At 36.6% G+C, this 17,543-nt stretch overlaps 1 protein-coding gene across 1 annotated transcript in view; it reads left to right on the forward strand.

Moving 5' to 3' along the window:
* Nucleotides 1–17,543, forward strand: part of EIPR1 (EARP complex and GARP complex interacting protein 1) — a 59,803-nt gene that overhangs the window by 3,815 nt on the left and 38,445 nt on the right. The window contains exons 2-3 of the mRNA XM_065730750.1: nucleotides 5,544–5,627; nucleotides 11,009–11,141. Coding sequence (XP_065586822.1) covers nucleotides 5,544–5,627; nucleotides 11,009–11,141 — 217 coding nt within the window. The remainder of the gene's footprint in view (nucleotides 1–5,543; nucleotides 5,628–11,008; nucleotides 11,142–17,543) is intronic.

The raw sequence follows: 17,543 nt of genomic DNA on the forward strand, positions 1-17,543 counted from the left end.
CTAAGATAATGGTTTGATAGCATTAGAGATATCTTTGGAAGATTTATTTTGATAATTGTCATGATTCAAGAAACTGCATGGTTATGACTTAATAAAATTCTTTGTGTTTTACTCAGTCTTTCTTTCCTGATTTATTTGCATCGTGAGTGCCAATCCCATATATTTTAGTCCAGACTGGAAGTTCTCTCACGAGTTTTTGTATCTGCATCTCCCTTTGTGTCTGTTCTTTAGACAATTTCACTGGGGAGGCCATCGTATAGGACTCCAGCCAAGCATATCTTTGGATTAAAAGTCTTGCTGGAGAGGAGGAAAAAAGTAAGGTATATGAAAAAGCTCTTGTATGTAATCTTCTGAGACCTTAATGCTTGGATTGGACTGGGCGGTTACTACTTCTTCAAGACCCTTAAGCAATTAGCAGGATCATAGTAATATTAGGTATGGTACAACTGAATCACAGTGTGAAGCTATAGTTATGTGAGCTTGAAGAACTCTTAAAGATGTTTATGCTTCATTATGAGTGCACAGTGACAGTGTGAAACTGGGATTTCTAGGGATGATGTTGCTATGCAAGGTTTTGTGCGAGGGTTGCTTTTGTAGCTGGGGAGGTTTACAGAATCTGTCAGCCTGTGCATTAGGGTCAATGCACTAAATATGTTCCTGGTGGGAATTATTATGCTATGAAGGAGTTTGAGAAAGCAGCTGTCAGAGCACTGAAGGTCACCTGGGTATGTGTGCTGCCAACCTCTTCACTGATGGATTTGCTGCAGCTTTCTGCAGCTGATGGTTGGAGTCTCCTGCTGTGATGGGAGAAACAAGGCTGTCCTACCTTGGTAAAGATCAAAGTGTACCTACTTGAAAATAGAAAACAGGCCAGAAGGCAAGCATAATATTCGTGCTGTTATCATCCTGGGACTTTCTTGAGGAGGGAGGGAAAAAAACCTCTTGATTTTTCTTTTCCTCCAGATTGGGTTATCAGCAAAGCCAACCTTCTTCTGTCGTGCACTTGCAAGTATCAGTATAATATTTCTGGGTTTGAGCATAAGCAGGTTGTCTGTTTGCCTTCAGAATTGGGGACTGCAAGCCGAATGCAATGTCATGAATATCTCATATTGTGATTTCACTGCTTGATAGTACAGACTGTCATTTTTAAATGGCGCCAAAAGGATTTCTGTAGTTCATTTAATGCAGATATTCAGATGTTGAGGGCAGTGTTTTTGTTTGCTTATCAGACCGGTGCAACACATCAATTAGGCAAAGTATGTGTAGAATTAGTACTGAAATTACTCAAGCTCCTTTTTTCTTTGCACAGTAATACCCCAAATTGTAACAGTTGAATTCAGAAAGTGACTTTGTGGTTTTGGTTAGCGAAGAAAGAGCAAGTGAGAAAGTTTAGAGAGGAATTACAGACTAAATCTGCATTTGGTGCATTGTGGTTCCAAGACAGCCTTCATCATCTCTCAAATCAGGCATGTCCAACTTGAGTCCCAGCACAACCTGTGTTGTGGCTGCCTCCTGTCCCATGCCACCGTGGTGGTGGCTCAGCTTTGGATGTGCACGCATTGCTCAGCAGCAGCCAAACCGTGTGCTATTAATGCTGTATGAGCAGCAACCAGAGCATGAGGAGGGCACGTTGCAGTGCCAACAATAGTTATGGCAAATAATTTGGCATGTGGCAGTAGAGTTTGAACCTTCTCACCAGTATTCCATTACTTTTTGTTACTGTGTGACAGGTGGCAGCAGAGGGGCAGTCTGACACAATGATGTCTGATATGGAAGTATGTATGGAACAAAATTGTACAACTGAATTTCTCCATGCAGAAAAACTGGCACCTACTGACATTCATCTGCCCTTGCTGAACATTTATGGAGACCAAACAATGGATGTGAGCACATTGAGGTGGTGGATGATGTTTCAGCAGTGGTGACAACAACAGGGCATCACATTTGTTGGTGTGGTTTTGGATGAGCACAGCATGCAGCCTCTTGTTCATTGCTGGTGAAAATACATAGCAAATAGTGGTAACTAGGTTGAATAATGCAGCAGCTCCATTGGGAAGTGATAGAACGGGATTTCAGATCATATATGAAATTAGTAATCTAAGCTTTTCTTTTCTGGAAATACCTATTTACACCTGTCTTCAACTCATTTTTTCCCCCATCGCTCTCTTTATCTCTGTCCAAGGTGCTGGTCTTTCTTGTTGCGGGTTTGTTGTTTTTTCCTTTCTGCTTTGGTAAAGATGTAATTTTTGTTCAAAATTCATTCATAACTTTCTCTTCTGCTTTTATAAGCATGATTGTTTTACTGTCTTGGGAACAAATGATGTGGTGCCCTGGAGTCCTAAGGTGGTTTTCCTTTGTTCCTCTTCCAAACCCCTCTGCCTCCCACACACTCTCTATCTCAAGTGATTTTTTTTTCTTCAGAACATTTTTATTGCCTTGAGAGACTTTGAGTAGGCAGAATAGCTCATCGTAGTGCTAGGATGTAAAGGACAGTGTTTGGGAGCACCTCAGAAGCACAGTGGTGCTATTATGGCTCTCAGCAGCCATTGCTTTCATCTCTTGTCATTTGTAAAGAAATCTGTTTTCTGAAACACGAGGTGAAAATGATAATTGTTAGATTCTTTAGGTTTTTTTAATTATGTATGTGTAAGCCCTAATTTTGTAGAATAGATTGGTTGGAGAAGCTACAGAACACTGTGCGCAGATGTGAAGGCTGCTGGTTTGTTCAGTTTCCTTGGCGGATAGTGTTAAGAAGTCTTTAGTGTTTGCTTTTCAAAGGCAGTATCTGCTTTTGTGCTAGCTGGGTGGGATTTTTGAATTTATGTTCATAAACTTCCTTTAGACAGTTAAAAATATTCACAAAAATTCCTCACAGGTTGCTGCAGTATTGTTCCAATTTTTTTAAAACTCCACCTGGTTTAAGCCATGCAGGTTTCTTCACAGATTACAATATTTTACTCTTTCCTTGTTTTGTTTTTTTTCTGACTCTTAGATGCCCTTTAAAAATGAAACTAATTACTTCTATTGTTGTATAGTCTAGAAGCATCAATGAGAGGTGGGGCTTTGCTGTGCTAGTATGTAATGCCACACGTCATGTCAATTTCCTTGGTAAATAAAATTTTAGTATTTTTGTTAGTAAACTGCTTTCAGATCTGTATGCTACTTAGTGTTCTGTGGATAACTAGCTTTGTATAAGAAAGGTTTGTATGAGTTTAGGTTAATGGATTTGCATTGTACAGTAGAAGTTGCTGTGGTTGTGAGGGAGGATGCTTTCGTGAAAGAGATTGCACACTCTTCTAGACTCCGCTCAGCTGTTTTAATGCAGAGACTTTATTCATCGCAAGACTTCTGTTGGAAAAAAAAATTGTTTTTCTGGATGTAAGTAGACAAAACTAAACACATTTGTCCAGGAAATATGTGACAGTCCATCATAATGCTGTTTATTTCAAGATTCAGATTTTCCTTATTCTGTTGACAGCTGATGAGTTTGAACTCCGTGTTCTGTGGAAGTTGTAGTTTATTCTGACAGACAGTAAATGGTAGTCTGTAATCTTATTTTGTGCACTTTATGTCTAACCCAATTCATTCCTGAACGCAAATGGATTAGATCTATTTGAACAGCTTTAAAAGGGGTGAGAAGCTCCTTTCTTTATTTTTATTAAAAGTATTGGAGGTCTCTTCTGCTCAACTTGCAGAAACAAAAATAAACTTGTTTGCTTGAAAGAGATACGTGGCGATTGACTTGCCTATAATATTCAAAATAATTGAAAGGAGGTCAGAAATGAAAAGCAGCTCTTTGCTAGTGATCTCCAAATGTAAATTCTGTTCAAGGCAAAAGCTTTTCTGCAGTCTTTTAGGTGAACTCTTATTGTTTCTGTCATTCAGAAATTGCCTGGAGAGTTTGTGGATGACCCATTTCTGAAAGCATTCAAGGCAAGGCTGGATGTGGCTCTGTGCATCCTGGCGTAGTGGTTGCTGGCCCTGCTTGTGGCAGTTGGGGTTGAAGCTTTGAGGTCCTTTTCAAGCCAGGTTGTTCTGTGATTCTATGAAACACTGTCTAGTCTTGCTGGAAGTAAGTGCTCTGTAAATAGGAGACTACAAACAGATCAGTACAGGTTCATGTTGATCTCTGATCTACATTTGAGTATGTTTGGAACACAAACTGCTCACTGAATCGTGTTCCCTAGTATTTTCCAACCCTCATAAATGTTGATGTACTAGCTTACGCTTTTTAAACTCGTTATGTTTTTCTAAACTTCTGCTCAATCTTGAGCAAAATATTGTCAAGTCATTTTGTCTTCCATATGAACTGTGTATATTGTTTATGTTTCAAATACTTCTATGAAAATGATTTTGTTCTTACGGTTGCTGCTAGACAAGGGCTTGGACTGTTTTGTCTTATGTAAAGAAAAATATGTATACATTGTGATCTATTTGTCTTTGTATTCTTCTAGACATCTTTTTGGTATTAACTTAAAAAGAAGTTTCAGACAAGCTAGTTGTTCCTGAGTACAGAGTGTATAGCTGCAGAGTGGGATGTGAAGGGCCGTTCTGGAGTTGCATAAGTCTTTCTGAATTATCTGCTTAGATTATAGCAGTGTCTGAGGAGATCTGAACGACTTCAAGCCAAATAGAATTTGAATTTCAAAGGTGTTCTCTTCCAGTGTTTTGAGAAAAAAAACCCATATTGGATAATATTAAGGTATCTTTTTTGTACAGGTAAGTAGTGGGTCACTAGAACTGTCTGCCTCAAAATAAGTGAAAATTCTGTTAGTGACTAGTGCAAACCAGCAACTGTAGGTTTAATTCAAGCATCGCTTATTTTTCTGTCTTCCACATATAGGAAATCCTTAACTGTTTTGATTTTTCTTCTTTCAAGACTATGGTAGATGCAAGCTGAAGAATCTAGAGTTCTCATGAACAATAATATGACAGTCATACAAGTATCTGACACTTTCCATAGGTAAATGGATTGTCTAATCATTTATACAAGAAAAGAAGAGTTGATCACCTTTGGTGATCGAGAATTGAAAAAGAAAATATTTTACTTCTTGAAGAGTGTGCTTTTTAATTTTTTAAAAAACTCGATGCTCAATGGTGAGGAAAAGAATTCCTTCATTTTTATGCAAGGATCTTCCTTCAGAATTGTTTGAAAGGAGCAGCAGTGGGGGGACTGCTAGCATGAACAGCATTTTTTTATTTTTTTTAATTATATCCAGTATGCTTATGAATCAAGCCCATTGTTCCTCTGCTTGTTTTTTCTATTTTACTTTCTCCTTTTGCAGTTCATGGAGAATTAATTTGGAGGAATTGCTCTTGTTATGAAGGCCAGATAAGTATTTAGACCTCTGTCTTTCATGTATATTACAAATGTGAGAAATTGTAGAAAAATGTACAAAATGTGCAAAATAGTCGTATAGGGCAAGCAATTATGAAAATTGTAAGATATGATGCTTAAGACTGATACATAAGCCTAAAGTTTTTTTGCTGAAATTAATGGATTGTGTTAATTGAACTTTTCTGATGGCTTTCTCTTTCCCTAGGCACGAGCGTTAACACCTCAGACAGCAGAAACAGATGCAATAAGATTTTTGGTTGGAACGCAGTCTCTTAGATATGATAATCAGGTAACTTGATTGGTCAAATGTTTTTGTTTGTTTTTGTTGATTCTATTCAAATATCTTTTTTTCTCCTGCTCCCTAGCTCTGCTTGAAGTTTAAGTGATATTCAAGTTGTAGATTTACATGATTAGTTTGCAGATATATTGGTAAGAAATGCAATTGAAAGTGTTTTTCTGGGAAATAAGTCTTCTAAATTGTATGACTGGTTTAGTGAGGCAGGTGCCATTTTTTTGTTAACTTAAATTTACTTTAGAATCTCTAGAGCTGTCTTTAAACCTTGGAAGACGTGCAGTAAAACAGACTTCTTTAGGTCTTGATTGTCTTTAATGAGACTCCTAGCATATACATATCTGTGTATCTGAAGCTACATGAACTGGATTTTTTACCTCTAATTGTTGGTAATCAACTGTGTCTTTACTGATCACAAATATAGCAAGTTAAAAATTTGAGGGGCTATCATGGTTTAATTTCTGTGGGCTGTTTCCTCTGTGATTAAGAGTACGGCACTTATAATTTTACAGTAATCTTATTTTTTACATTAAACTTCAGTAAGTGTGTTCACAGTGAAAGAAGACCCTGGGGGCAGAACAATTAGAAAGTTGTGTTGGGTGTAGGCTTCAGGTGAATGTAGCAGAGGCACTGCAGAGGGTCACTGTTGGAAGATGCCAGGTACTGCCCTGTGCAGTTTGCAGCTGCCTGTGCAAGGAGGGCACAGTTTTAAGACCATCAGAATGATGGAACCTCTATGAAAATTTCTGGGATGGGGGGAAATACTGGAAGGGAACTAAAAAGACAAAAAATCATGGAAACAGAATAAATCATAGAGGGAACACCAAGGAGGAACAAGGAGTGCTTTGTGGTGGAGCAGATATCCTCAGCTTCATGTGAAGAAACTGTTTCTGGCATGTGGATATTCCTGAAGGAACTGTATTTCATGGAGAACACGTGCTGGAGTAGAAACAAAGTGTGAAGTGGATAGTGGCAGAGAAGGCCCTGTATACTGATTTGATGACTCAGTGCTCCATTCCTTCATGTGCCTCATAAAGCCTCCAGGTTGAAGGAGTTAAGTCAGAGAATGGGGAGGGAGAAAATGTGATTTTTAAGGCTTGTCTTTCTGATTTCATGCAGTCCAAATTAATTACTAAATTTATTTATTGCTAATAAAAATGTAATTTCCCCCCACTGAACTTCAGTGTGTTTTGCCCGCATTAGTAATTGTACATGGTAAGGTGTTGACTTTGGTACCAAATGTTAATACTGGTTAAGACTTGAGGGGGGGAAAAAAAGCATTCAAAGGCATAAGGAGTATGGAGTATTCAGTTTCTCTACGTTTCAGGTAATACTTGTGAGACTAGTAACAAAAGGTGTGGTATACCTTAGTTAAAAATAAGATGATCAAAAAAAACATTGTGTACATTTGTCCTGGATGCTCTTCAGACATTTGGTTTTAAAGTGCTTTTCTACTAAATAGATTCAATTTTTAACCAGATAAAGTTCTTTATCTTTTACTTCTTGGTTTAACTAATTAAATTCAAGTCTAGAATTCAATAACTAATTAAATTCAAGTCTAGAATTCAAGTTAGAGGGTGATTCTTGCTTATTAATTGACATCCATTAGATCTTCAGTAATTTAAGTGTTCTGATTTAGATGAAGTTTTTGGCATAGACTACCTATTTTAGAAATATCTCCATATACTTGTTTCAGCCTCATTGTACATACTTTTTTTTTCAAATGAATATCATTAATAATAGATGTGCAAGCCTCTTCCTAGGGTATTAACAAATCTTTGGGGGTTATTGGCCTTTAGCTGTGCCTCAGGCCATCAGCTCCATCAACTAGTTGCTAATCCCTGAGAAATGCCTTCGGCCTCAAGTCATTATTGTTTAATTCAGCACTATGTTCTCTAGATTTGCTTAAAAACTTTTTTGTTCCCTGACCTGACTTACGAACTGGCTTTCAGCCTTTAGTGCTTGACCAAGTGTTGCATGGTGAGGTATTCCTCATGCAGCTCCATCATGCACAGAATGTTTCTTCCCTTCCAGTCCCAAACCAGATGTGTTGCAGGTAAGAGAGCAGCAGTGGTGGTTTACTCTTCTCTGAAGTTTGGAGATCTTGAATAAGGAAAATAAAAGTATAGGAGAGAATATTTCCGCTGCTTCTTAGAGTATCGTGAAAGTGGAGAGTGAAACAGGCAACAAGTGTATTGCCAAATGGGGAAGAGGTAGAGAAAACCCTTCAGTGAAATACCACTTGAGAGAAGGGGCTTATTGAAGAGAGCAGTCTACAGTGCTATAATATAATCTTATTTTTTAGTGCTTCTAAGGTGGTTATCTCTGAAAATCTATACCTTCTGTCCAGGCATCTGTCACCTGATGTGAACAGCTGCTGCTTCCGAACTGGGGGGCAGGGGGAAGGAGCAGAGGTTTGGGTGCTTTCTTTTCTAAAGGAATTCTCTAAACCGAAACAAACATTTGCAATCTTTGAATATAGGTTTTTTTTAAATTATGTTCACTATGACCTATGTGAAATTGTTCATGCAATTTCATACTTGTTCTCTGACAGTATTTCACACAATCCATTAAGAACTTGGCCTTTTTGAAGCTTTCCTGTTCCATCTGCTGCTCTTAGTTTAATGCAGTTACTGTATGTTTTTGGAAACACAAAGTATACTTCACGTAACCTTTTTTTAATCTCTCGGAAAACTGAGTTATCTTCAGTCTTGTTAGAATCCAACATAACTGTTTTCATGCATGGTGTTACGTGGGCACAGAGCATGGCAGTGGCCACTCAAACTGAAACACTTCCCACATTACCCTCTCTGCACTGTATCAGTCTCTGGTGTAAATAAACTAATTATGGAGATTGTGTAGTGGAAGAGAGAATAATTTTGATCTGAATGAATTTGTCTCTCTGCCTTAGTCATTTCCATAGCAATTAGTGATTTCTCCAGATTTTTTTTTTAGTAAACTCAAATAATTGTTTGCCTTCAGATCTCTGGCTTTTTTCCCCTCGGTGTTTGGACTTGCATGTGTTCAGAGGGAGTCTTCAGCATAATTGGAGCTAGGTAGCTCCTTAATGTTGCTGCTGATGAAAAATCTGTTCAATTTTAAGAGGTATTTTCCACAAAGATTGTATTGCAGAAGAACTATGATAATGCATACCATTACTCACGATAGTGCAGTCATGTTGATAAAGTTCTGAGTGAACCAATACTTAACCATTTCTGCCATTCTCAACTATAGCATCTATATACTGCACTTATTTATTCAAGTTGAAGCTCATTTCCATACTGCCCTGGGAAAAGTTAGAAAAATAGTAATTCAACTAAAGGATGGCAGTGTGTGCAACTGGGGCTTGCATTAGGACAGGTGTTGCAGCTGAATGTTTTTCTGCTAGTATTTCTCTTCATGGCATCATGCTGGTGCTGTATTTGGTGCTATTATGTTTTCTGTGAGTATCGTTTTATCTTTGGTATTTAGCATAGTTATAGTAGAGTTTCCTGGTATTTGTGATGTCAGCTGAAACAAAGACATGACAGCAGAGAACAAATTAGTATCTGTGATTTCAAAAGGCTTCAGGTGGCGTAAAGAGCTTTCCCACAGTTTGTGTTGAATGGCCCTCTTAACCTAGCCAGCACAAGCACAGCACATGTGCAATTGGGGTAAATAGGATTTTGATTTGTGGTATACCTCTAAGGACTTCAACAGAGCTGCCAAATGAGACTTGATTGACTCCGATGGAAGGTTTTTCTCTTTTTTTTTTCTCCAGTTGAGGTAATAGAGAACAAGCAAAGCAGATCTGTTTATGCCTGCACAGAGAAAATAAATTCTGATTTTAAATTTTTTTATTCATTTCATGCTCAGTACGTTTGAGGGATCTGCTTTTCGCTGGAGATGCAAAAGCAAATAATTATTTTGATGTATAAAAATAATAATAGGAATTGTTCATGCCTTGAGACTGTTGGAAGTTTTACTTTAGAGTTGTAAATATGTTGCAGTTTAATTGCAATCTATTGTATTTATTCCATTGTGAGTTAAGAACATCAAAATACATCCTGTGAGAGCAGTGCAGGGCGTGTCTGATGAACTTAGTCAATGATTTAAGCTGTTAAATGAGGAAGAGTTCTCTTCAGAGACCGAAGCACTTGATTTTAGGGTATGGAGTAGGTCAGGAGGAATATACAAACACCAAAATAAAGGGCAACTGTAGATATGTCCAAGGGGTGTGACCCTGGAGAGTTATGAAAGGCAGGAAGGTGACTTCTTAAGTTGGATGGGAAGATGGCTATGCAGTTGCTGCAGGAGGTGGATGTTGTCCTGATGCCTGGGTGGATTTGTAAGTTCAGGGCAACAAACGGAGTCAAGTTTGAAAGGACAGTGTGCTTGTCAACTGCAGGACTGCTCATGTGCCCTGGATGACTAAGTTAAGGGTGCTTCAGGTGTTGAGGTCCTGCACTGGATTTGAGGAAGTTGCTGATGACTGCACTCATTCAGCAGTTGACAGTTTGAAGGAGAGGTTAAAAAAGGTAACACATCAGCAATTTCATAAAGTAATATGCAATATTGCCGATATAGTCTGAGTTGATACCTGTCTAGTTGCTTCTCTGTTTTACAAAAACTTTCTGTAATGTCCTGTAGTTAATGCTTTTGCAGTGTTTCAGTAGATAAGTGTCTTTGTTTCTCTATTCATTGTTGACACTTTACTAATGAATCTTAAATGAGATTATGTAGAATAAAAACAGAAGTGAGATATAGATTTACTAAGACATAGCTAGTATTTCTTGAAAGGAAACTGTATGGATTCTTAATCTTTAAGTTCAGTATTTTATCTTTGCTCGAAGTCTAAGATGATTGTATTTCCAAGTGATTAATAATAGTTCTATATTTTGGTACATATACTGGATTTGATGCTTGAAGAGAACTCACAAGGTTTCAGTTATTTCTGTTTTGGAACAAAGTCCTTTCTCTCCCATTCTTTCTTCAAAAGATATTTAAATGTGATGGCCTGGAATATAGAGTTAATGCAGACATTTAGACTAAGGATTGTGATGTTATTATTTCTGTTTATTGCTGGAAGAAGTGTTGAACTGCAGTCCTAGTGGCTTATTACTATTAACTATAATATGAAAAATCACCTTCAAGCTTTAAGCTGCAGAACTGAGAAGAATAAACACTGTATTTCATCAAAACAGAGAGAGAGCTTGTTTTTCTAGAAAAGGCTATCTTGCCTGAAATCAATGATATACTAAATTGTTAGTATAACAATTAATTAAAGTAGATATCAGTTATAAAATTCTCATTAAATTGTTCTGTGCAGTCATTGTGTATAATTAAGACCCACAGGAAAACATTTGAAAACCTAATGTTCTCTTTTATTGTATTTGCAGATTCACATCATAGATTTTGATGATGAAAATAACATCATAAACAAAAATGTGCTTCTTCATCAAGTGGGTGAGATCTGGCACATTAGTGCCAGTCCTGCAGATAAAGGTGTACTAGCAACTTGCTACAATAAAAGTAAGTCCTTTCCAACAATTTTAAACTTCAAGTGTTTTGGTATTTTTGAATTCACAAGGATTAAACATCCAACTATGTATAGAACTTCAAAAATAAGAGTTATCAGTACAGGTATTCGAAGATCTGTTGTACTGTCACTTACACCTCATCCTTCTTCTCATTTTCTATCATTAGATAGTCTTGGTTACAAGTCTGTTTGTATTTGTATCAAAGAAAGCAGCAAAACCAAAGTATTGCTTACCTGGTCAATGCTAAATATGTCAAATAAAGTATTCCTGTTATTTTAGGTTTTATTGTTTTGTATGTTTGATTTTTAAAGTGAAAGCAAATGGCTTTCAAAATGGCACCTTGCCAGCATAAAGCTCCCTTTAAAACTGCAGATTGTCTGCATATAGCGTTATTTGTCATATGTTTAATGCATATATACCCACAGAGAACTATAAATTATCTAAATATCTCATCAAAAACAGTAGGAGTGCTCCTTGTGTACCCGTAGCACTAAGTGCACAGCTGTTTATATTAAGGATCTTCATGCCTTTCCTAGGCAAGGCAGGTGTGAAGATTTTCTGTTCTAAGGCTTGGAAAATCCCCTTGCATCACTTGAGTAGGGGGGTAGTTTTTCTTGCTGACAAGTAAGAAATCTGTGCTGTCAATCTGAGTAAATGTTCAGTCTAGTATGTTCTAGTGTATCTTTCATGAAAATACAGTCTAAGCATACATGAATTAAGACTGAGTTTCAGATGTCATGCATCTGTCATCTATAGAGGTGTCTATTCCTACTGCTCAACCTCTTGGTAGAAAAGTTGCGGGGCTACCAGGTTCTTCTATTTCACCTGGGCTGAATTTCTTCTGTGACTCAATTGTGCATCTTTAAAAACAGCTATAAAAGTAATAAAGGGCTGCTTCCCTCTTCAGTGCCAATTCAGTGGGCATTCTGGTCTGGCTGAGAGTTCACTGAAATGATATTGATGTGATGTGTTTATTTTCTTTGTACTGTCTTACCAACTTCCTGACAACTACCATAACTTCTCCATTGATCACTGCCAAAGCATATCTGAAAGTTTTCATCAGAAACTTCGGAAGGAAGTTTCCTTTACAGGAAAACCAAATCAAGTTTATCTAGCCTTTCTGAGATGTTTTGTTGGTGATGTGATGGGATAGGGGAAATGAGGAGGGAGTTTTGTTTGGTTTAGTTTGTTTTCTAAGAATACTTTGCTCTATAGAATATTGTGAAACACTTTGCAGAATTTATTCACCTCTGTTTCCCCTGTGTAACTGAACAGCAAATTGATGAGAGATTGAGTCCAGTACTTAATTTATCTAATGTCCTACTTAATGGAATATCTTGAGTTGAGAAGTACTCACAAAGATCACCGAGTAATGTTAACTACTTTTAATTTATTCAATTTGTATCTATTTTTGAAGGCAAATGTTGTTTTAGCTGGTATGATGACCATATATAACTTCCTATTGCCTTTTAAGGAAGGAATAAATTTAAGATGTTATCCTAATGTGCCACAAGAGACGTTCCTTACAGCAGTATGCATTTTAATTGGCGAAATCTCTTTAGAAGAGAGCTTATTGAGGGGATATGTCTGTGAAGCACAACACTTAAATTTCTGTGATATTTCTAATCTCCATTATTGGACCTATTAATTCATATGCATGTTTTCTATTCTAGCTTCTTTGTTCTAGGTTTGGTTTGCTCTATCTGCTTTAGAAATGCCAGGCTTTATCTTTTGTACTTCATGCATCTTCATTTAGAACCATCAGCCGTAAGCATTCTGAAGAAAACAAGATCCGATTCTCAAACGAGTATTGATGAATCTAAATAGCAGTACATGTAACAGAAAGCACAAGGCGTGGGGTTCTAATAATGAGTACTAGATTCAGCAGACAACTTATTTCAAGTAGTAGTGCAAACAAATCAAGCATTCAAAACATTTAAAACTCTTATGTATTTGTCTTTACGTACTGCACTTGTTCTGTTATTTTAAAGAGATGCTTTTTTCAATTTGACATGCTAACCATTTTGCTAACATCTGCGTGAGAAACTGTATGAGGGGAAGCTGATATTCATACTTAGCTAGTAATTGGGTATTATTTGTGGGGTCAAGAATTAAATGGAAAGATGTAAGTCTTTTGAGTTAGGGATGGGATGCCAGAGAACACTAATTTAATGATGTTTTGATCTTTTAATGATGGTCGAGAGAGGCCTTGAATTTATGTGAATCTTGTTTAAAAGTTCCAAGGTACTCTTGGATGGGGAAGTTCATGTGTTTTTGTTTTCAAGCACTTCACTACTAATAAATATGATGATGTTATGGTGTATGTTTTCAGTGCTTCAACATGAAGCTTTTTTCACTGAATCATATAGCTAGAAAACCTTCAAAAGGAGTGATGTTAATGTTGAATCTGATGATGTAACTCTCCATATGGAATTTGTTGAGCTTAATTTTTTTTCCTGCTTCATGAATAAGTGAAATATTTTTACTTGCCCTTGAGCTCAAGTGGAAGAGGCGTAAGATTGTGGGATTTCTACTGTAGATTATTTGTGCCCCTAATGAGAAGAAAAATCTTGTGACAAACTATGAGATAAATAAATTTCACTGATATTGAAGTGCAGCTGTTTAATTTATTAGCCACTAAACTGATCAGAGGTGACCCTGGTTTTCTGCTTCTTGTCATTTGTTGCTGCCATTAAAGATCGTTTGTCTTGTTTTCAAATGATAGTGTGGATGTAGCCAAGACTTGGGGAACCCTGCAGATAAAATGTTGTTACCAATTTAGTAACAAGTAAAATTCTGTGATAATTCGTATGATTTTTCTAAAGTTCTAAATGAGTTTGGTGGTGGGAAGTGAAATACTAGCATAACAAACTATGAACCTAATGATTTTCATGTGTTCTGTTAGCATAACTTGTATAAGCAAATCTCTTCTACTTTGGACAATTGTTATACTTTAGTGTTTCATTTTGAAAATGAGTCCAGTAGCTGTTTGATACTGTGAGCACTAAGAATTATGAGTGCTATATTTTATCCCAGATTGCCTGACAAAGTGAAGAAACGTATGTAAGTATGTGAAAGAATCTAGGTATAGGAAAAGCTATGTTAAAATATGGATGGGGGGAGAAGGTATTGTAAAATGTATACTTTTATCTAAATATTATAAGTATATAAGCATTGATATATAACTATGCACTGCTAGTCAGTTGACATGTTGATGCATCATCTTTTTACTCTACTGTGGCAAGTCAACTGAATTAAAAATAAAGTAGTGGGCTTTTTTTTCTTTAACAGGATTTAGATTTCTATTGGCAGCTTTAAAGGTGAACACTAAGGGGGAAAAGTGCTGTTAGTAGTCTTCTAACTTTAAAAGTTTGTTAAATGTGGTTCAAATTAAGTTTTTAGATGGATTGTTGTATGAGCAAGATACAAAGTGCATAGGATTTGGGGCTACAGTAATAAAGGTGTCAGTAAGCTGGCACATTGCATTTGCATTTTGACTGGTATTACTTTGTTCACTGTAGCCCAGTAATAAAAATGGAGAATGCAGTATTTAACAAAAAAAATCTGTCAGAACAGTTCTGGAATCTTTAGATTTCCTTTCTTGTTGTTATTAGTTCCATTCAATTGCCTGTAAATTTCTTACTCTAAAATACTGCAGTAATGACACTTTCAAAAACATGAATGAGAGGTGACAAAGTAATTAAGGAGGTAGAAATACTCTTTTGAATATTAGAAGAGAATAATGGTGGGATGGGATGAATGTCAGGGTTGTACTCTTCAAATAATGGTATAAATCAGTAAGAATAGTGATATGCAATATAAACTGAAGATAAGTTCATCTTCAAATTTGCAAGAGGTTGGTAGCTATCCAAGAGCTCTTCACCTTTTAAATGGAAAATAATTTCATGTAAAATATTCCATAAAGATCAGAAGTATTTCAGTATCTGTGCTTTCCTTTTATTTTGAAATGTAGATTCTTTAACGTCTGTTTATTACAAAGCATCATATTACTCACTTCCTATTCGTTTCCACTTTGGGATCTAGGGGGAATGGATGAAGAGCTACTTAGAGATGTTTCCTACCTTATCTCCAAGATAGGTCAGGAGAGGCGGGAACTTAATATAGTTTTAGGAGAACAGAGGTCAGAATTAGTTATTGAGATCATCTTGGCATATGTAGAATTAAACATTTGCTTGGATATAAGTTCTGGCATGAAACCTAGAGGTGGAAAACAGGACTAACGCAATTATCTGTTGGTAGAAGCTGTTCTTTGTATGGAGTGGATTGATGAGGTACAGAACTGTTATACCTTTGATCTGCAGTTCTGTGAAAGTAAACTTTAAGTGTGATGGATGTACTTTTTCCTTCCAAATTGAGTAGTCCTGGCCTGCTGATCAAAGGCCATCTTCCTCAATCAACTATAGTCTACTTCTCAAGGCTCGAGCTCCCTGCCCTTTGTTGCTGAACCTGTTTTGTACTGTTTTGCCAAGTGACACTTTGCAGTACTTTAACTGTAGTGGATTATTATTTAAAATTTTTCCACTATTTTCTGTGAATTTAGTTCTTTCAAGGACATTTTCCTTCCTAATGAAGTAGTTCCAACCCGCTGAACGTTTCCATCCTCTTTATGTTGCCCTTACCAGTTCTGCTGTGCCATACTTTAGTTAAAAATATTGAAATTGCATTCTGTACTTGAAGAATGGGCATACCAAAATTTCACAGAGCTGTAAAATAATTATTTGTTTTGTTCTTTGTGTCTTTTATTAAGTTGGCAAATGTTTTGCTGGCTTCTGTAGTTACTATTTTACGTTTCTTCTAGAGAATTGTCAGCAGCGGCACTGAGAAAGATACAACTTGGAAAAACAATCAGTCTGAGTACAGCATCATTTCAGGATGACTTTATTTTTCTTCCTTCTATTATAATTCTTCTGGTGTTAATGCATGTGAAGAAAGATGTTAACAGTGAAATTCATCTGTCACTTTTTTACCACCATGTTTTCAGGAATTCTTCTTAAGTTCCTGCCTTCTGCATGGCATGGAATCACCTGAAATGATATCAGCAGTAGACTACATGTTTATATTTCCATAGTAGTAATTCTCTTTAGGAAGCTTACAATGAAATACCTGTTCTGTTTCTGGCTTTAGCTTTTCAGAACCTCATTATAAATCCTAATTATCCTAAAATTAGGATAAAGTTTCATGTGTTGGAGCAAGAAAAAATAATCTCTCAAGCATAGCAATTTAGAGATTTTTTAAGTCAGTCACCACTGCCAGGAAAGTATTCTTTGTGTAACACAAGTGATGGAAAAAAGCCAGCTCTCAATGTTGGTTAAATCTTTCTCTCAGACTATTTTGAAATTAAATACTTGAAAAATAATTTTATGTATCATCATGTTTGCGCTTGCCTCTCTTAGTCTTAAGAACTCAGTTTCTTAATCAAATAATTGACAGATATCTGGAACAGTTTGTTTTCCCAATGCAAATGTATTTTTTGCCTCTTAAAATTATGATTTATACTTTGATTGTGTGTAGGAACACAGGAAGCCACCAGAGGGCGAAAGAAAGCGCAAGTGGAGAAGAAGGCTGTTAAGAGTTCTTGCGCATGCAGGCATGCATATGTGCAAACATTCTTCATTGTTTTTGTTCCTGCAGACAAGATAGGTGCCACTGTGCAGCGGTTATGGAGAACTGGTATAATACACACATACAAAACTGCTGTTTGATTTGGATTTTAAAAAGGAAAATAAAACTTCTATTTAAAATCCATTTATTTCAAACCTCGAATCTGCTTTGAGTGGAGCATATCATACTTTTCACAACATACACCTGTGTGTTTAATTTCCAGCAGTGAAATCTCACCAGTAGGAGTAATTGGAAATAATGCTTCTGGTGGTGCTCTCAATTGCTTAGTAGCAAAGTGAACAGCTCACATGGGCCTCTCTGGCTTCACTGTCCTTCTCTGTAATGAAAATGCTCTGTGTAGGAGAATCTTTGAGCAGCACTTTGAGTAAGTTGGAGTTACAATGCAGACATGGATTGGGACCTAGTGAACTTGAATTATTCATCTCTCAGTATTGTCTGGTGCCCTCCAGAGCACTATTAGAGAATTGTATGGAAGAAAGCTTCTTGTAGTTTGGGGCGAAGAAATCGATATGCTTGTGTTTTTTGTTGTCATTCTCTGTGTTCTTAAGTTGTACCTGCTATTTTTCTATAAATTGTGGTTAAATGGTACTTGTAGCATTCCCATTGAAGTACTTCCTATGAGATGTTATGTGAAATGGTTAACTATTTGATGCACGTGATGGGAAACTAGCATGGAAATCTTAGGAGTATTACAGCATGGTAATGATATTGAAAAGAGTAGATAATTTGCTGCAGAACTAGAACTTGCACT

This window comes from Cyrtonyx montezumae, unplaced genomic scaffold (genome assembly GCF_038088225.1).
Source record: "Cyrtonyx montezumae isolate F1298 unplaced genomic scaffold, pur_monq_1.0 scaffold_13, whole genome shotgun sequence".
Taxonomy (NCBI): Eukaryota; Metazoa; Chordata; class Aves; order Galliformes; family Odontophoridae; genus Cyrtonyx; species Cyrtonyx montezumae.